The 20,383-nt window shown below is 44.9% G+C and overlaps 1 protein-coding gene across 3 annotated transcripts in view; it reads right to left on the bottom strand.

Annotated features, from left to right (window-relative positions):
- RGS20 (regulator of G protein signaling 20) overlaps positions 1-20,383 on the bottom strand; it is a 38,707-nt gene extending 18,324 nt beyond the window's left edge. Inside the window, exons 1-2 of one of the 3 annotated variants that reach the window (XM_069854086.1) lie at positions 19,879-20,383; positions 1,938-2,240 (exon numbers count right to left, since the gene is read on the bottom strand). In XM_069854086.1, coding sequence (XP_069710187.1) covers positions 1,938-2,240; positions 19,879-20,001 — 426 coding nt within the window. In that variant the 5' untranslated portion in view covers positions 20,002-20,383. Of the gene's footprint in view, positions 1-933; positions 1,033-1,937; positions 2,241-19,878 lie in introns of those variants that run through there. The other 2 variants (XM_069854088.1, XM_069854089.1) reach the window with 2 other exon arrangements.

Here is a 20,383-nt window from a genome sequence, read left to right as displayed (position 1 = left end):
CCGCAACCAGGACTGTGTTAACTGATAGTGATTTCGATGCTTTGTTTAATCGAGCTAGTGGTTACTGGTTTTTTTTTGGTCTTGTAGTAGCGAAGCGACGGCATAACTGGCAGCGCAGCAGGTAGCTCCGCGGGGCGCTGGAGGTGATGCTGCTGTTGTGTTGTGTTGGTACAGGAGCACAGGAGTACAAGGAGACTCCTCGCCGTTATGTCACAGCGACGCACTGTATGAAAAGTTTTGCTCTTACGTTTTCCAAAAGCAAAAAATGAAATGATGGAACAGTCGCATCAAGTAAATGACATTGGTATTAAATTACTGTAATTCTTGCTGGCGTGTACAAGGATAACCTTATTTCACTTTCTGCAGTTGTCTCCCATTTTCATTACTCGCTGCTCTTACCTACTGATAAGTAGCTAAGGACAGAGCTCAGGAGCAGCTCTTTCTCTCAGCCCAGGACTCGCGGCGGGGCGGCCTGACACGGGGAGAGGCTCGGTGGAAACACCCGCTTGTTGCTCCTCGTCTCTCTAACTCGCAGGGAAGCCGAGGACGCCGAGCACGGTGGCGCCGCGGGTCTCCCTCGGCGGAGGGGCGGGGGGTGACGGATGCCGCCGCATCTTCATCCTCGCTCGGGGACAGAGGGGAAGGGAGCGGGGCGGGAGCCGAGCCGGGGCGAGGGAGGCGGAGCGGGGGGACGCTGCCGGCCCGGGGAGCGGGGTGTAGGGGGGTCCCGGTGCTCCCGGGGGCTCGCGGGGAGGGACGGGGCGGCGCGGAGCCCGGCCGGCGGCTCCAGCCCCTCCGCGGACGCGGGGGAAGCGCCTCTCGCCTTTCCCTCCGGTTCGTCCCGGCGAGGGGCGGGCGCGGGGGTCGCCGGCGGCTTCTCCCGGTGCCGTCGCTCCCCGGCTGCGGTGCCGGGCGGGACCGAGCGGTACTTACGGTGTCGGCGTCGCGGCCCCGCCGGGAATCCTCGCCCGCTTCGCCTCCGGTAGCGGCGGCTCGGGCGCCCGGGGACGGCGGCTCGGCGGCCCCGCGCATGCGCCCGCGCTCCCGGGACCGGGGGGACCCGCCGGCCGGGGCCGAGGCGGCGAGCCGAGCGGCCGCCGCTCCCGGCCCGACGGGGCGGCCGCCCCCGGCCAGGCGAGCGGCGTGGGGGCTGCGGCTCGGGGCGCTTCGAAAGGGCCGGGCGGGGCGCGGGGGGAGCCGCGGGGACAGCGCGGGGCGGGTGCGCGCTCAGGGGAGGCGGTGCCACCGCCGGGCTCCGTACCGGGGCTCCGGCGTTCATAGGAGCCTTCGACGGGAGCCGCGCTCACCGACCCGGCATTGGAGCACGCTCGCGTTTTAAATGACCGCGGGGACGCACCTTCCCTCCCGCCTCCCGGCCGCCTCCCGTCTTGCAGGGGCGCACGGCTCGTCGCCGCCGGGCTCTCTCGGTCCCGTTGCCCAGTTTCAGCGGGCGCGGTGTCCCCCGGTCTCTCGGCCGCGCCCGCGCCGCCACCGCCGCGTTTCGGGGACCGTCTCACCGACGAGGTCCCGCCACCCTCGGGCCGCCCCGAGCGCCGCCCGTCGGGCCGGCCGGGGACCGGGCAGAGCGGCACGGGCTGCCCGTGACAACGAGACCGGTCCGGCTCGCGAACCCCCGGAGCGTCCCGGCCTCCGGGGCTGGGCTCCCGGTTACCGGGACGCCTGCCGGGCAGCGCTGCCGTCGGGGCCGTTCTCCTCTCGCCAGCGCGCCGGGTCGGGGCTCGGCGGCCGAGCCGGGCAGCGCAGGGGCCGGCGGGCGGGGAGCGGCGGAGCCCGGGGCTCTCGGCTCACCCAGCGCCCCCGAGACTCCCCCGCCGGTGGCGGCTGGGAGGACGCGGGCGGAGCGCGGCTTCCCCGGTGCGGAGAGGAGGAGGAGGAGGAGGAGGAAGGGGCGTAGGCGGCCCCCGAGCGGTACTCACAGCGCCGGGCGGCTGCGCGGCTCCGTGGCTCGCCGGGCATCTCCGGCGCGGCGGGGGGAGGCGGCGGGGCGGCGGCTCAGCCCAGCGGCCCCGCAGGAGGGCGGCGAGCGGGCAGCGGGCGGGGGCCGCGCTACCGGCCAGCAGCGCCGCCAGAGCCGCGGGGCCGAAGCAGAGCCCCGGGGCGTCGGGACCGGGCGCCGAGACGAAGCGCGGGCGAGGCGGGCGGGCGGGGAGCTGCGGCCGCGGGAAGGGGCCGGAGAGCAGAGCTGACACCGGGGCGAGGGGCCCGGCGGGCCTCGGAGGCTGCGGCGTGCGGGGAAGGCGTGGGAGCGGGGAAGGGAGAGAGAGAGAGAGAAACACAAAATAAGCGTTATCGTGGGGCGGGCGGGCGCCCTGCACAACCCAGCCCCCTCCCCCGCGGTGCCAGCCCGGGCTGTGGCAGGATAGAGCCCCCACGGGTCGGTCTCGGGGTGCCCGGGGCTGCCCCTCGCCTCCCCGCAGGCACGCTCTGTGATTTTAACTTTTCTAAGCCGCCCCTCTAGGTGCGGAACGGAGGAGACTCGAGGTGTTGAGGCAGTCAGTACCCCTCGGGGTTCAGGCCTGGAGGAGCACGGGGATGAGATTGGCCTCGTACAGCCTCGGCCCCAAGAACACCCCGAGCCTCCCCCAGGGACCCCGCAGCCTGGGAGCGCCGCGCCGCCGCCACGCGCCTGGCCCTGTCCAGGGTCCTGAACCCGCCTCCCTCCCGTCCCGCCGCTCGGCTCGGCAGCCCGATCGTCCCCTTTCTTTCCAAGTGTCGTTGTCCTGGAGGGAAGAAGCCAAAATAGGAACAGACAGAAATGACTGCAATGATTTCTGCCTGTTTCTTCTCAGGGCCACATCTTTTCATCAAGTCCCAGCCCTTCCCCATAACATCTTCCCCATGTTTGGCCAACAACCATTCTTTTTACATCCAAGAGACAGAGAATAACTGGTTTGCACAGTGTGTATTTTAGGCCTTCAAGCTGCTCAGCTGTTTCACGAATCAGAGGGTTACGTACATGTGTAATGATGTAGATGCACCTGCCTACAGAGCTAGGTACAGTTGTCTACAAACACCAGGTGGCTTGTTTATCTAACAACATTCATGTTTGGGGTGATGTGTACCATCTTTTATACAATGCTATGCTCTATCACTATGCTTCAATAATGTTGAAAAAAATAGCCATCTTTAATAAGGTATTAGCTGATCATGACCCTTCTGATCCCAGCCCCTCCCATAGTGACGGCGCCGCCCTTGAAGGCCAAGGCCACTGATCTTGCAATGGGAGAACACGGCTGTGGTGCTGTTGATGCCAGGGGAAGGTGCTTGTTAAAGCCAAGACCTGCAGGGAAAGCTGCCATTCCTGCACATAAGGAGAGCTTGCTGTTGCTTAGCAGCACAATGTTCCCCTAGGACTGTTTGGAGAGGTGAACTAGGGTGGAAGCTGGACAATGCTCCCAGGAGAGGAGAAAAAATAGAAAGATTAATTCCCACCCCACAACCCCACTTAGTATTTCTCCTACCCACTGGCAAAGAGCCCTTCTGCAAATCTCTGTCCTTTTGGTTGTGGCACAAAGCACGTGACTGGGATGTTAAAAACACTTCTGTGCTGACTTAAAATTGTCAAGAACCAGATAGGACCTACGGAGTTACTATAGACTTGAGAATTATGATTAAATGATACCGCCTCACTCTGTGCAGAGATAAGGGAAGAAAGTCTCAGTGAATGTACCAAGGTGGTGCTTCAGGTGTCCTGAGACCAATATCAAACCCCCCGTTAAAACCTCTGGGCTTTTAATCCAACTCCTAGTCACTCTGCCAGGAGGAGCAGTCATTCCTCAGACCAGTGAGTGGATGTGACTGCCCTAAGCCCTCTCTAGACTATGCTCTCAGGCGGCTTTCTGACTCTTAGCAGGAATGCTTGGACAAGTGCAGGTTTAAAATGCTATCATAATGTAACCCCTTTGGAAGTTATGGTCCTTTCTTCATACTTCACATTTCTCTCAGAAGGGTCATGATCAGCTAATACCTTATTAAAGATGGCTATTTTTTTCAACATTATTGATGCATAGTGATAGTGCATAGCATTGTATAAAAGATGGCACTCGTCATCCCTGGCATGAATGGTGTTAGATAAACAAGCCACCTAAGACGAGTATCTTCCAGTGCCTAGTGTCTGTAGACAACTGTACCTAGCTCTGTGGGCAGGTACATCTACATCACTACATATGTACATAACCACCTAATTCCTGAAACAGCTGAGTAGCTTGGAGGCCTAAAGTCCTCTCAAAATTGGTAAAATAGGCATCATCTTCTCCTTTCTCCCTGAATAATAGATACAGGCAGACGGCCAGCTGCATAAGGCAGAACTGCATAAACAAGAACTTGGACTTCATTGAAATGGAGTGTAAAGTTGAGGGACTTTAAGAGCTGAGAGACACAGATTTAACACCTTCCTCTGCCTGAAAAGAATCTGAGCATGCATTTCTCACCCATGAAAGAAAATTCCTCACTCATCAGAGTAGCTTGCTCTGCACATACATGTCTGTAACTGTATTCTTAATCCCCACTGCTGCCCTGCTTTGTACGGGTTAATTGAACTTTTCCATGACAGAGAGAAAGCGAAAAATGAGTATCTTGACAGTCTAGTTATGCATGGGAGCATTAGGCCTGGATCTTGTTTCTGTTCCAAAAACTGCATTATGGAAAATAGAGTGTTTACATGTGAGCTATGCATTTAATTAAATTATCCTGTATATCTTTGTTTGCAACTTACAAGGTAAATGTTAAATCAGGACTCAATTTGAATATTAGCTGCTAGTATATAAAGCATTAAGAAAAAAAATCTCTTTAATAGACTTTCCAGAACATTTTGCATTATGTCTACATAAGTTATTGATACACTTTTAGGATGGAAGTCTATTCAGCATGCAGCAGTTTTCTTTTATTCTACATCAGAATGATATGGCTCTATCTGAGAGTGTCCTTGCTATTTAATATTGGCCCTTTGCAAGTTTCTGAAATTCCAGCCTCTCTCTTTCTGCAGACTTGTTCAGTTAATAGTTTTTCCTAATTTCACCTTTGTAGAAAGGAAGAAACCTATTGTTGTTATTTTATTACTGGAAACTTGTATGGCACCTTTTTAAAATTTGTTCTCACTGCAAATTTTAAGAACAGTTATAATAATCTGTATTTTAATAACACTGTCTTCCAACATTCTTGCAGTCACGCATCAATAGGTGACATAATGCAAATATTAGCTCTTTGGGGCCTCTTTTGCTTTAAGGTGTTAGGACAGATTGTTGCGCCTCCTACTTGAACTTCTGCTCCTTGTCCATGGAGGGGTCATGCACATTTGTGTGGTGGCTTATGTGTACTTATCTATTTCAGTGTTTCCTGCTCAGTTCAGTTGTTAAATAGAGAGTTTCCAGATTGTTGAATGGAGCTGATTCACAGTGAAGTAGGGAGCAATTCAAACAGAAAATGAGAAGCCATTTTTTGCTCTTTTCATTGACATGAAAATGCCCTTGTTACAAATAATTTTGAAGACTGATAGGCTTCTCTGGGAGAGGAGATATTTTCAGAAGTAAAATGAGTTTCTAGGGACTTCAGTTGAACTTCAATTTTCTTTCTATATCAGCAGTATTCTAGGATTTGCTTTATCTCATTCCTTAATAAAAAATTAAAATGTAAAAAAAATAAGTAATTACAAGATGCATTTTAAGTAACCATATTTTGAAATTAACATAATGCTAGTGATATTATAGGAAACAGCTCTGTTAAACTTTTAAATGTTTGTATTTTTTTCAATATCAGTTTCTTATAGGTGTAAGTAACCATGTTCTTAATTGATTTATTAGTAACTGATATCCAATAGAAGATGTGGGTTCAAAGTTGATGGGAGGCACAAAAAAAAGAGTCTTCAAATGTGTAAAACTAACCATATTGCTGCATGAATCCACAGAGCACTGATTAACTTGTCCCATGTACAGGGATGCCTTTTAGTACTTGATTTTTCATCACCATTAAAAGCACTGAGTTAACTCACCAGCAAAATGTATTTTGTGTGAACCTGCGTGTGAAAATTCTGTTGGGAAGTTCCTCCCGATGCCATCTCATTTATACTGTCAAAATGTAACTGTTCAGCATCAGGTATATAGAGCATAGGGTTTCTCTTAGCCTTTTGCTGAAGGATGAAGTTTCCTTAAGCTCTTATGCTAAACTCTGTGATTACATTATGTTAAGACTAATGCTTGAAAAGTTATCATAATGGCTGGACTTGGCTTAGATCTCAGCGCAGTCGTTGATGGCTCTGCTTAGGACTTTGATAATTATTCCAGCACTGTAAGGTTATTTTCTAGGGCGATGTACTTTCTCAAGGTTGGCTAATCCTGAATGTATGTTCTGCCAAAACTCTCAGCTTCAGTATTACTATCAGTCATCTGGTACTCTGAAGTCTCGGAAGTCTGGAAACGAGTCTCTGCTGTTTCCACTCACAACCCTGTTTCTTTTCATATCACAACTTTGTTACTTCCAAGGAAGAGGAAGCTTTAAGAGAAATAATCTTTGTGATGGAATTAAATATTAGAAATAAGGGGATTTTCTTTTTTTCCAGCAGTAGAACTGAATGCTGGGTTTTAGAGCATCACAGTCAGCTCAGTGAGTGACAGCTCTGCTCCCCATTCTGGCCCCAGTCCAGCTGGTGCATGCAGGCACAGTGGGGTTCATGAGCCCTTGGACAGAGCTCTGGGGGACAACTCATGTGCTTAAAATCCTTGGTGACTCAGAGTTCTGGCAGATTGACAGACTACCCAGGAAGCCGGTGGCTTAGGCAAAGAAGGTCTAATTAGAAATCACACTATGACACATACAAAAATTGAAATCTTTGCTGAAGTACAACTGCATGAGGAAACTATGCTGTTCATTTAATTTCCCATGTTTGGCAAATTGAAGCCTCGTTATACTCTGTCTGACCCTCTCACCTTATGCATGTCAATAAATAATTAGAAATGTAATGACAACTACATTTTTTAAATCACAAAATTAATTTACAGCTCTAATTCTGTCTATAACCTTTTGAATTATCTGTAACTATTAAAAAACCTTACAGGTTTGGGTTGATTACAAAAATAAGAGTTTTCCCATCACAACCACGTTCTGTTAGCGTATGTCCCTAAGACAGCATAGAACCTGTACCAAAGGTCTGGACAAAATGTTGACCAGAAAAAGATTAGTTTCTACATGTAAAAATTTTGAGTTTCTGGATGTTTGAAGCAAGCCGCTTAGTAACTCATTACAAGCTTCCAGAAGGTGTCACTGTGCACCTACAATTTGAATGGGGAAGCTGAACAGCTGAGAATTCGTGCCAAAGCACTATTCCTCCTTCTGCTGTTAGGGGTCCTCTGCCTATAATGTGAATTAAATGAACGAAAATAGGAGACACAAGTATTTTCGTCTTTTTGTGATTAGCAAAGGAAAGGAAAAAAAAATCTTCATAGTATCAAGAGGTACCACACAAGAGGTACCTATCTAACCAAGACCTGCAGAAATATTTTTGGTCACACATAATCATATTATTAGACAGGACCCTCACCACACTAATGATTGGTAAGTAATAAATACAGTTAAATTAATGAAGAATCCAAAACTGACATGACCACAGTTTTTAGGTATAGGAAGTAGTTGGTAGTTATATTCCAGAGCTGATTCTGAGAGGAAGATTCATGCAGCAATATGGAATATTGTTCCCTAATAGCTCAGATTTTCAGAGTAGTTCCAAGTGGTGGTAAATGGTGTGAAATCCAGCTGGAGGCCAGTGACAAGTGGGGTTCCCCAGGGCTCAGTGCTGGGTCCATCCCTGTTCAATGTCTTTATCAATGACCTGGATGAAGGCATTGAGTGCACCCTTAGCAAGTTTGCGGACAACACTAAGCTGGGTGGAAGTGTCGATCTGCTGGAGGATAGGGAGGGTCTCCAAAGGGATCTGGACAGGCTGGACCGCTGGGCTGAGTCCAATGGCATGAGGTTTAACAAGGCCAAACGCCGGGTCCTGCACTTGGGGCACAACAACCCTATGTAGAGCTACAGACTAGAAGTCTGTCTAGAAAGCTGCCTGGAGGAGAGGGACCTGGGGCTGTTGGTTGACAACCGACTGAATATGAGCCAGCAGTGTGCCCAGGTGGCCAAGGCCAATGGCATCTTGGATTGTATCAGAAATGGTGTGACCAGCAGGTCCAGGGAGGTTGTTCTCCCTCTGTACTCGGCACTGGTGAGACCGCTCCTCGAATCCTGTGTTCAGTTCTGGGCCCCTCACCACAAGAAGGATGTTGAGGCTCTGGAGTGAGTCCAGAGAAGAGCAACAAAGCTGGTGAAGGGGCTGAAGAAAAAGTCTTATGAGGAGCGGCTGAGAGAGCTGGGGTTGTTTAGCCTGGAGGAGGCTGAGGGGAGACATCATTGCTCTCTATAACTACCTGAAAGGAGGTTGTGGAGAAGAGGGTGCTGGCCTCTTCTCCCAAGTGACGGGGGACAGGACAAGAGGGAATGGCCTCAAGCTCTGCCAGGGGAGATTTAGGCTGGATATTAGGAAAAAAATCTTCACAGAAAGGGTCATTGGGCACTGGAACAGGCTGCCCATGGAGGTGGTTGATTCACCTTCCCTGGAGGTGTTTAAGGCACGGGTGGACAAGGTGCTAAGGGGCATGGTTTAGTGTTTGATAGGAATGGTTGGACCTGATGATCCGGTGGGTCTCTTCCAACCTGGTTATTCTATGATTCTATGATTCTATGATTCTATGAAAGCCTCGATACACAGTACAGCTGCACAGTAGTATTCCAGTTTGACAAGGCTCCGCAGGAAGCCACTGTGACTTCTGCCATTGAGTTTTCCTCAGATTTTGGACCTTAAAATTGGGGGAAATGGGCAGCCATGTTAAAGGCTGATAGAAATATAACTCGCTTATAAGATGTGGTGAAGAACACAAAAAAAGAGATCTGGTCTAAAATACACTACAGTTGCTCTGAAAAAGAACAAATAATAAAGATCAAGGCAATGAGAGACTGCTGAAGAGCATTAGGTTGAAAAGAATAGTATTTAGAATTGATAATATTTTAGGCTGATCATTGCTAGCACAAAGAACAAACTCTGTATTTGCGTTATTGCAGACTAGCCTGAGGTGGTGACCAGCACCAGCAGTATTTCTCCAGCATCTTAAAAAGACTTTTGAAAGTCAACGGGAGGAAGAGGAGCTGATCTGACAAGAATGATGGTGAGGAGGTGGTGCAAACGTATTTTGGAAATGGGAAAACTTCAGGTGACATCTACTGCAGTGTATTAAGTTATCAATGTTACTGAACAAGTACTGATTTAGAGAGGTCAGGTTATCCCTCTTACATAGGTACTCCTATGGAAGTGAGTGGAAAGTCCTGGGTCTCCCTTGCAGAATCCCTTACTAATCTTTCTTCCAGAGGTGCCTTACGCCGTCTTACCCATGTAGGAATGTATGCCTGGATTAGAGACGCTGTGATTGCAGACAGCACAAAGTACTGGCTAAACATCATGCTTGCTTTAGGCTTAGGAGCAGGGTTACAATTCCCATGTCTCCCTTGACACCACAGATATTGAGTTACAGGTTATAGATACAGAGGAAATAAAGAAAAAAAAAGAAGAAAAGAAAAAGCTCAGAGCTACCGCATTTTTGAGAAAGGTGCTTGGCGTGTTTGTATGAAACCACATTTTTCCTGCCTTATGCTCAGAGGAACTGACACTCCTTTCTGCAGGCTGGACCTTTTCCTCTGGCCACTCTGGAGACGTCTGTCATGCTTCCCTGTGACTGGAAATACGCTGCACTTTGCTGTGGATGCTAGAAGCATCCTGAAAGAGAGAGAACAGTAGTTCAGCTGGGTAGAAAATTAGGCAAACCTATTTTTATATCCCATCTTCATGCATCATTGTTCAAAACAACTGTTTAATAGACTACAGTGGTGGTTTCCGTCCATTATACAACTGTTTTGAAAGACCACACCCTCCTTCTGGACAGACAAAATGTTCCTCACAACCTCCTCTCTGCAGTTCATTTCAAACCTTCTGCCTGACCAAACACTTAAAAGACGAAGTGGGACTGAAAGCCTCCTGCCTGCAGTAGCCTATACTTTCTACTCTGATCTGTAACAGCTTTAAATTATTTCTCCTGATCACTTGGAAAGGCTGGTAAGAAACTAGTAGAGTTTGGCTTTTCTTTCTCTTTAAAGTGTGTCTGCTTGCAAGCCAGTATGATACTTTAAAGAGCACAGCTTTTTTATGAGTCTGAAACAATTTTATAGTCTGAGCATACTACTCTTGTTTAGGTAAATCATTCAAGCAGAAGTTATTCTTGAACTTAAATGAAACACATGCATTTGTCTGTGTAGGGTCTGGGTGAACAGAATAAATACAGTGCAGTGAGGAAGGCTTGTCTGCAATAAAAATATCAATCATCTTTCAGAATCAAAAATTTCAGTGAACATAAAGAAATGCTAGTTTGAAAAAACATCCTTGGCATTTAAGGCTGTGACTCACTTTATAGGTTTTCTGACTGGAGAGCTATCCAGCTATTCCATGCCAAATCATCCAGAAGATCTGAATGTAAATCAAGAAACAGCCTCTAATCCTCTTATTTACAGCTCATTATATACAGATTTTATAGATATTCCTTTTATTTACATACAGAATTCTGAGTAATGTGAACTAGTAAATAAAGCAAGAATTGGCAAATGAAAAAACAGGACAAAGGGATGTGGCTGATAGAAAGGTAATAATCCACCTGCCTCAGAGTGAAGTTTAAACTTGTGATGAAACATATAGTTACTGATAGTGTAGATAAACAAGGTGCATTCATCCCCTGTGTGCCCTCTGGTAGAAGAGTGATGGTCTCTTCTTTGCATTTCCTGGCTTGGCGGGGCTTTAACTTGGACCTGCTTTCAGGAGGATTCGCCTAGCTGTCACCTAGCAACCCAGAGCTGGACTTTGAAATTAAGGTATTTGTAGTAGGGTATTCTGATCTCCTTTTGCATCTTTTGACTGTATTATAAAGAGATGCAAATGAACGGGAGTAAAAAGCTGTCCTGTTATTGCACAGAAGGGGATAGCAAAATGTAGGACTGATTAAGCTCTAAATGGCTTAAGAGAAACATTTATTTTCCTAAAGTCTTAGAATTGTTTTGTGGAAAGAAATTGCTGTGAAAAAGCATGTATGTGATTCACAGCTTTTGTGTCCTTGCATCACTTATGGAAAATGTATATCGGGTAGCATGCATTGTATACAAACAGACAAGGGGAAGAAGTAAATTACTTTTCATGCTCTCAACATATACAAGAAGTAATGGATTTAAACAGCAGGCAGGGATATTTAGGTCAAATATGGGTCTTTAATAGTAGGATGGTGAAGCACTGGAACAAGCTGCCCAGATGGCTTTAGAGGTCCTTGTTTATCTACAATATAAGTAACCATATGTTTCATCACAAGCATAAAAACTTCATTCTGAAGCAGGTAGAATATTATTTTTCCATCAGCCATATCCCTTTGTGCTGTTTTTCACTTGGCAATTGTCACTCTACTTATTGGTCCACATTACCCAGAATTCTGTATGTCAGTAAACTTCACCCTGTTAGTGAAGTTTTAAAGAGCAGGCAAGGTAAAACCATGCCAGGAAGGGCTTAAGGATGGCTGATCCTAGCAGCAAAGATCATGATATTTTCAATCTCCCACCTAGAACTACCTTTGATGATATTCCATCTGACATCATTCTTCTGGTCACCGGAAGGATTTGCCAATTGGAATGACTAACTGATACCTGCAGCCCCGGCATGACTTATTCTGGCACTTAAGGATTCCTCTGGAATTGAGAAATCTGAGAAATTTGAGCTGAAAAAACCTCACACCACAATTTCTCTTTCAATTGGACATGAGGTATATTGACAATAAAGCAGGGTGTGATGGGAACACTGTGCTCAGGTGATCTCTACCACGTGATGGTCTCTAGGAGAAACCATACATCAGAGCAACACCAACTGTATTTTTTATGTTTTATCAGTAAGGGGCTGTTGAGGCACAAAAGTACTTTATTTTAGTTCGGTATTTTACAGGAAATCATTAACTGTCATTGGTTTGGGTGTGAGAGACATATCATGGAGTAAAGTTCAGTTCATCTGGATACACAGGCACCCAGACTAGACACCTTTTTTAAGAAGGCCTCCGTGGCCTTCCAGATAAATATTGCTTTTCCCCAGTATCCTTCATGTAAACTGTTGATTCTTGCTGGTGGAAGGACACCCTAAATTAATATATTTGTAGATCTGGAGTTACCTATATCTCAGATGAATTGATTTAAATTTAGGCTGAGTGGATTATTTATTAAATAGCATGGCATTTTGTTCCACTTATATAAGGTCATCTTATATTAATGAAAACAGTCTCTGTAATTCAGGTCAGTCTAGGACTGTTTTGCTGAAAAAATTCTCAAACTAGTTTAAAAACAGTTTTGTATTCATAAAATTCTTTCTGACGGTAATATCCTAATCAGCCTAGGATTCTGCATTTTTTCATTTCAAAGGTGCACAGCTAAAAAGGAAGTTTTACGGCTATTTCAAAGGTAAAATATGTAAATCACTAAATGGGAGAAAGACATGGTTGCAAATTAGTACAAATTATCTGACAACTAGAAAATTTGCGCACTGTTAATATACAAGTATTCTACCCATTAACACACAGTACATTATTATTTTAACAGCTTTTACAAAAGAATGCCCTCTGATTGCTGTCTGCACAGCTATTATTGGATCACAGACAACTCTGAGCAATACATCTAGCTATTCTGAGAACAGTGTTTCTGGATGCAAAAGAGAAACCTTCTATGAATTAAAAAATATTATTATGCCATGTAATTACAGAACACTTGAAAAAGAAAGACACTGTGAAGAGCTCTTTGTTTCACAGAACAGTTGAGGTTGGAAGGGGCCTCTGCAGATCTTCAACTCTAACCTCCTGCTGTCAGGCTTCCTAGGATCGTGTCAAGTAGGGTTTGAATACTTCTGAGGATGGAGACTTCACAGCCTCTCTGGCCAACCTGTCCCACTGTTCAACCACCCCCACAGTAAAAAAACAAACAATTTTTTCTTCCTGATAGAATAATTCCTGCATGAGCTACTTTCATCTGTTCGTGTATTATGTTAAAGATTAAAACACATTATTACATTTAACAGTTTGAGCTGCCCAGAGCAGACTAGTACACTAAGGACATTCAGAGGAGAAATGGGGAAAAGACTACCCCAAACCAAACATGGTCTCTCTGAGGCTGAAAGTGGTGAAAATGAGTCCTGCCCACTAATACTAGCTAAGGCAGTGGCTAAAGGGTGTCCCATTCACAGCACATTGTGCTCCTCCACTGCTCCCAGCAGGACCCACAGAATTAAATTAAGCACCAGTGCCTGCACCCTCATCCTGCATGGAGACCTACTTCACAGGGGCTGAGGAAACTCCCAATTAGAATCATAGAATAACCAGGTTGGAAGAGACCCACCGGATCATCGAGTCCAACCATTCAATTGCAGGAAACAGCATTTATGTCACATCTCTCAAAGTTATGTGACTGATTTGGCACTGTACATTCATTTGGGAGCCAGATACCACCCAGCCCCACGTGTTTGAATGCTGCTGTACTTGTTGGAGATACAAGAGATACAGGCTCAGATCCTTCCTCCTCTCTGAATTTAGGCTGATCTCCCAGACTGGTGACCTGTCTGCTGGAGGCAGTTCGTCAGCCTCAGCTTTCAGAAGTGCCCTCCCTGGCTTGGACCCAGCTAACCAGACAGAGGAGAAGGATGATGACTTTCCAACCTAGCTACAAGAGACCTCCCTGTGGATTTCAGTCTGGGCCTCACTGAATACCTGCTAGAAAGGAAAATGGAAGTATTTCTCAGTGAATCTCAGACCCATGTTTGATAAGTGCCTTAAAGACAGTAAAACATTACTTCCTCCTTTATACAAAGAATATTATACACAAAAGAATGATTTCTACACAAGAGAAGGAAGGGGCACCTCCTGTATTTCTCACAGACACATTGCAATAAGTAGTTAGGTTATGCATCTGATGTATGTGGCTTCAAGTCACCTGAGGAGAAGATTTTGAACTGGAACTTCCCATAACCTGGGCAACAGCAGTAAGTGCTGAGCTATCAAATGAGAAAGCTCTCTTCTGTCCTGCATCAGGACAGGGAGGTATAATTTCAGGAGTGCATCCGAGTTCATGATTCACAAATGAAAGGAGAGGGCTATTTCTAATTTCATTTGGTGCTTCTGCTGATGGCCACCTCTCCAGAATGGTGGCATTTTGTGTCCTGCCCCTATGTACTGAGTTCTGGTCATAGGTATGCAGACATCTAGTCCCCAGCTCATCCATGTGGGCTCTAGTGGACACCAGAGCACCTAAACACAGCACACACTAATGCTGGTCACTGGATGACCACAGTCTTTTATAGATCGTGTGGGTTTTAGCTAAGAGAATAATTAATAAATAGCTATTAATATTTATTTTGAATTCCAGTCCCACACCTTTTCCATTCAACTTCTCGGTTTATTTTACTTCCCTCACTCAATAGAGAAACAGTAAAAGTTTGCCTGACCAGCAGATTTGTACTCTAATGAATGTAAATCCTCAAAAATGAAACAACTTTATGGAATAACCCTGAGATACTGCATCCCATGCCTCAGGACTGCTTTGTGACTTCTGAAAACAGCAATTCATGAAAGAGGTTTTTACTTGGAGAACAAGAGAAACCACTTCCAGTTTTCATCTGAACCCTCTTGCAGGTCCGGGGGCTGTCAGGCCTTAATCTTCCTAATAGGTATGCTAATGAGATGCACAGCAATATTTTGCTGGACACTGCCGGTCTCAAAAAGGATTGATACAGTCTACAAAAAAAAAAAAAACAAAAAAAAAACCCAGGAGTAGCCCTTTGGGGCCAAGATAAACTCTTGTTATAAAGGATACATGTAAGAAAACAAAATTAGCCAGCACAGAAGACCACAGAAGGATAATGTTCTCTAACTTGCCCTAGAAATAGCTTTGCTTATCTTTAAAATCAACTGCATATGATTTTACCTCAATATATTAATCTGTAAAATAAAACTATAATTATCTTAATTTATTCAGCAAAATATCCACTCTTATCCCTACCTAAAAATTATACAGTATTATCAAAGAAGCCATCAATAAGACTAGATGCTTATAATTTGTTGGTCCTAAATTCCCTGTCAGACTCCCAGACTGTTAGCTACCAAGTGATTCAATCCACAGCTATGCAGTTTGCACCCCTTGTCCATCTCAAACATAAGAATTAGACAGAAATGTGACTATTAAACTAGTTTAATTTTGTTCAAAAGAACAGAAAGAACTTGTTCCTGGTGCAGGTATAAGTTACTGTTTGTTTTGTTCCTAACACGCTATGACACAATTACAAGCTTCAAGACATACAAATGCTACTGCGTGAAAAAACACACTTCACCAAATAAACACTCCTGACATGAAAGTGTGCTTAGGAGAGATAATATTGACTGAGGGTGAGTGTATTTACTAATATCAGGTCTTTTCCTACTCTTATAAAAGATAAAGACAATATGTGACTGCAGAGGCACTGCTAACAGTAATAATAATTAGTGACCGACAGTATTCATCACTAGAAGACACCAGAGTACTTGGCAAACCAATGCAATTATTCAGCTGGCATGTTGTCCTTTGCAAATAACGTCTTCTACATTTTTGACCTTTCTGGAGTTGTTCGTGAATAGTTCCTTATTTTTATAAAGGAAATCACGATTCATAGCTGTTGGTGAATAATTTAGATGAGCTATGCGTGGTCACAAGCGACTTCCACATTACATGCAGTTCACGGAATAATGTTTGACACCTCCAAACACAAAGGACTTCTTCAGAGCTGAGATCAGCTAGATGAAAGAAAAAAAAAGGTGCTATACTTCCTCTGAGCTGCTCCTCCAGAGAGTATGCTTGTGGCCATTTCAGTTTCTGCCCAGTATTCCCTGCAGAATTCAAACAGGTAGGAATTGGCAATAAGAAAGGTAACACTGGTCTGATTAGGCTCCAGCCTACAGGCTGATGTTAAAGGACGCTTAACAGCGGCTCTTTGCCTTTCATAGAATCATAGAATCACTAGGCTGGAAAAGACCCACTGGATCATCGAGTCCAACCATTCCTATCAAACACTAAACCATGCCCCTCAGCACCTCGTCCACCCGTGCCTTAAACACCTCCAGGGAAGGGGAATCAACCACCTCCCTGGGCAGCCTCTGCTAGTGCCCAATGACCCTTTCTGTGAAAATTTTTTTCCCCATGTCCAACCTATACCTCCCCTGGTGGAGCTCCATCCTCTCCACAACCTCCTTTCAGGTAGTTGTAGAGAGCAATAAGGGCTCCCCTCAGCCTCCTCTTCTCCAGGCTAAACAACCCCAGGTCTTGTTCTCCAGCCCCTTCACCAGCTTCATTGCTCTTCTCTGGACACGCTCCAGAGCCTCAACATCCTTCTTGTGGTGAGGGGCCTAGAACTGAACACAGGATTCAAGGAGCGGTCTCCTTGCACACCAGTTCCTTGGCACACACCTCCTCACTCTACACTATACTTTTGTTCATCTCTCTTCTCTGTATCTCAGAGAACAGAACCCCCTCACAGCTAAGGCAAACCTCAACAGGACATGTAAAGGATTCAGCTTACCAGGGAAGAGCAGGAAGAGGGCTGCTCTCTCAGGGAAGGTAAACTGGAAGCCAAGGGGATCCCACAGCCTTTCCCACAGTAGTTGAGCAAGGCAAACAGGACAGACACAGAGACAGCCCAGTTATCTATTGTCTGTAGGTCTATAATTCATGTAAAACCAACCAAATCTGGAGCCTGCATGCTTAGAATTCATAATTATGTTACAGAAGAGAAGTGAGTCCTATCTCACTGTAATGTGAATGTGAATTAAAATGTGGCATCTTTGTACAGAACTTTTTCATGCTTTTCTGAGAAAACTACGGCAATAAGCTCCATGTAACAGGACTTTGGACAAAATTTGTCATTAGGAAAATAGTGTGGTCTCTTTGCAACCTCCCACTATCTCCCAGTGCAGTGTAATGTTTCTGTGATATTTATTTTGTTAACTGATAAAACATACATTGGGAGCATATGAGAATGGATCTGCATTAGCTCTGGGTCCTTACATCTTTGTGTTGAGACTCATAAAAAGTTTATTCACTTTTGCTTTTTAACGCATCTATAAATCAAGGCACAAACATGTCAGAGAGAAAGGCTTTTCAAGGAATGCTAATGGAGATCAGAAACAAACAACTCACTGAGTTAATTTAAATGCCATGGAAAGAATTTAAAAGGCCTTTAAATTCTGCCTACCACTTTTCGAAAACATTTCTCTTTTAATTCAGTTTCTCACCGTAAGCATGTTCAAGAACAAATAAACCTATTTCAAGTGTTCTGCTAAAAGATTTAAGTTTGTTTTTGTTTTTTTTAATACCAATTAGTTTAATATTTCAACCCTGGGGCATTGAATTAGATGGCAACTTGCTCTCAGAAGCAGCTAATGCTCAGATTCAGAAGAATCAAATTCAAAACCTCACCTCAAATGGAAAAGAACATGGGAATTAACGAGGACTAAGGAATGAGAGTGGTCAAGGTCCCTGTCAGTCAAGCAAAATTACGGGTCTAAGGACATAGCTTATCTATAGTCATCACTGTCACATATAGAAACATTGTCCCAGAAAGGATTTGAACTTTCTGCAGGCTTCAGTGTCACCAGGACAAAAGAAAAAAAAAAACTTTAATGTGATCTTGTCTGTTCTGGTAGTGTAAGTGACAAATTAGTCTTGAACCTTACAGACTCCAAGTTTATTTCCTATGTCCTGGGAAATCATGTAAATCATCCGTGTCTCAGTTTCCTATCAGTAAATAAAAGAAATTAATTCCTTTCATATTTGAAGTAAAGCTTTCAGTTTATTTTAACTCTCCATCCTTAGGGCTGTATGCATTTCTAGATTGGTAAATTTTCTAACTTCCTATCACTAACACAGTTCTTGTAGACTTGATTAACTCATAGTATCATTGCTTATTTTACATATGTGAAAGGATCACTTGCTGATATGTTTTATGAAGTTCCCAGAGTGTGTAGCCTCATACAAGAGCTTCCACATGTCAGCAATTTCATGTTAGCTGAGCTCATCAAGTGCTTACAGAACATCTTCTGGGCTGTTCCTGCAGGCTGTCACTGCTACCACAAATGACAGTCACACTGGTGAAGCTGCAGCATTTAGAAACATAAGCACAGAACAGAGTAAATGGGACAGATACCCAGTGGGGAAAGGGAATCTGGTAGCACTGGTGTTTAAGGAACTGTGGACAGTAAGTGGCCCTGACCCTTGCAGTGCCATTTAGGTCTGTCTGCAGACAGATTTTTCGCAGAGTAGGGAAATAATAACGTTGTCCTCTGTGAGGTCTCTGACTCAGTCCTGTGTACCATGTTCTCTCAGAGACTTGGCAACAAACTCATGTCAGGTGAGAGCTATAAAAGTGATCACCAAGCTTCAAGCAATAATTCACCCGGGATGAATAATACGATGGCTAAATGAGAAATTACTGCGAAGAACCCAGTACATGGCTTTCAGAAGGTGAGTACCAAGGCTTAAATTCAGGAGCCATTGTGCCTCTGACAAAATCCCATCTGCCTTTAAGAGGGCTGAGAAATCCCTAGGCTAGAGTGCTAAATGGACAGATGATGAGACAAAATAACGTGAAATTCTGAAAGGAGTGTACTTCGTTCATCATCAGAAACAGTCTCCTGATAGTGGCAAAACAGCTGAGTATTTCCTCTCAGCCAAAGTAACTTAGGATTTCTGATGAGTGTATTTCTGTAATTCACATTAAATGGCCTCCCAGAAATGGACATACATTGGCTAAGGAGGTGGGATGTAGAAGCAAACTCTTGCTTTAACTTGAATGTGTGTAGGGTTTATGTAGAATGGGGAATGGTTTCTTCTCCTGTCTTGCATTTTACCAACTCAGTCAACAACCTTGAACAGCTGCCCTAGTCCTCCTCTGGTGCCAAGTTAGTCTGAAAAAAACACAAACTTTGTGATTCCAACAGTGTGTGACTTTGCTATCACATTCTCTTCCCTATCATGCACCAGGGTGCATCACTTCTGCACCAAAGTTTTAAGAAGATATGGTTTCTTGCTTCTGTCTCTCTTGCTTTGTTAAGCTAAACAGGAGCATGCCACTCACCAAAAATAATGTTGGTTCACTTCTCGGGCAGCTTGCAGGTATTTGGCAAAAATTAGAGGATACATGACTGTTGTTTTTAATTAAGGAAAATGGTTCAGCTCTACAGGTTCACTAAAGAGGATTTACTTTAGAATCCTAATAGATTTTAGTATTACGCTGTGTTTGATTTCTTTGGGAAATCTTCTTCTGTTAAACATCAATAAATATAATCTGAGATAATATCAGTAAGAAATGCAGACTGTTTCAGTGTCTAAACACCATGCAGCAACGTCTTTTCCCTCAACCTTTTAACCACAGATTAGCTCCACAAAGTATGAATCATTTTTTATGAGTTAGATGGATGTGTTTAATATGTTGTTTGAAAGCAGACACTTAACAGGAAGGTGGATTACCGCCTCCTTTGCTACTGTGGTTGCAACACGCAGAGGAACAGAGGGCAGAGAAGATAAGGCTCAGGAATAAAGAAAAACTACACAAATACTGATGTCTTGGTGGCAAATAGTCTATGGTTGTTATACATGACATTAACACTTTCTTTCTGATTCTTTCTAGATACATAATTTCCTCCCTCCTTCAGGATGTTTGGATAACCCTGAATTTTATCTTACCTTGAAAATCCACTTTGCTGCTTTAATATCCTCTTCATCTTCACTTTGGAGGGTCTCTTTTGCTTGATAGTTGTCTGCATGGTAGCTGTGAGTCCTGAAGTAGATCAAAACTTGCCTCCACATTGAGAAATAAAAAGGTTGTTCCTGAACCCAATTTTAAAATTACGTTTCTTGGAAAAGCACCACTTTTATTTAACAATGAAACAAAACCAAATCCCAGAGATTGGGCTGAATGACAACAACATAGAGATGGCTTGTCCTTACACCGATGGGCAAATGCCAGGGCCTCTTGCAGATTGCCAGCTTTTCCTGCAGCCTCCACAGTTCTGGAGACAAACAGGATTATCTGCCCTCAGATATCTGCGGTGCCTCATCCCCTCAGCATCGTGCCAGCTTAGAGATTAGATTTACGACTTTGTAGGTTTTAGTAAGTTGAAAAGGAGTAAGACAGGCACATAGTGGTTGAATACGTCAGAGAAACAGGCTGTAACAGTCATGAAACACA

Source organism: Phaenicophaeus curvirostris, chromosome 3 (genome assembly GCF_032191515.1).
Source record: "Phaenicophaeus curvirostris isolate KB17595 chromosome 3, BPBGC_Pcur_1.0, whole genome shotgun sequence".
NCBI lineage: Eukaryota > Metazoa > Chordata > Aves > Cuculiformes > Cuculidae > Phaenicophaeus > Phaenicophaeus curvirostris.
Note: the sequence above shows the minus strand (reverse complement) of the source record. Positions and strands in the feature narration are given on the sequence as shown.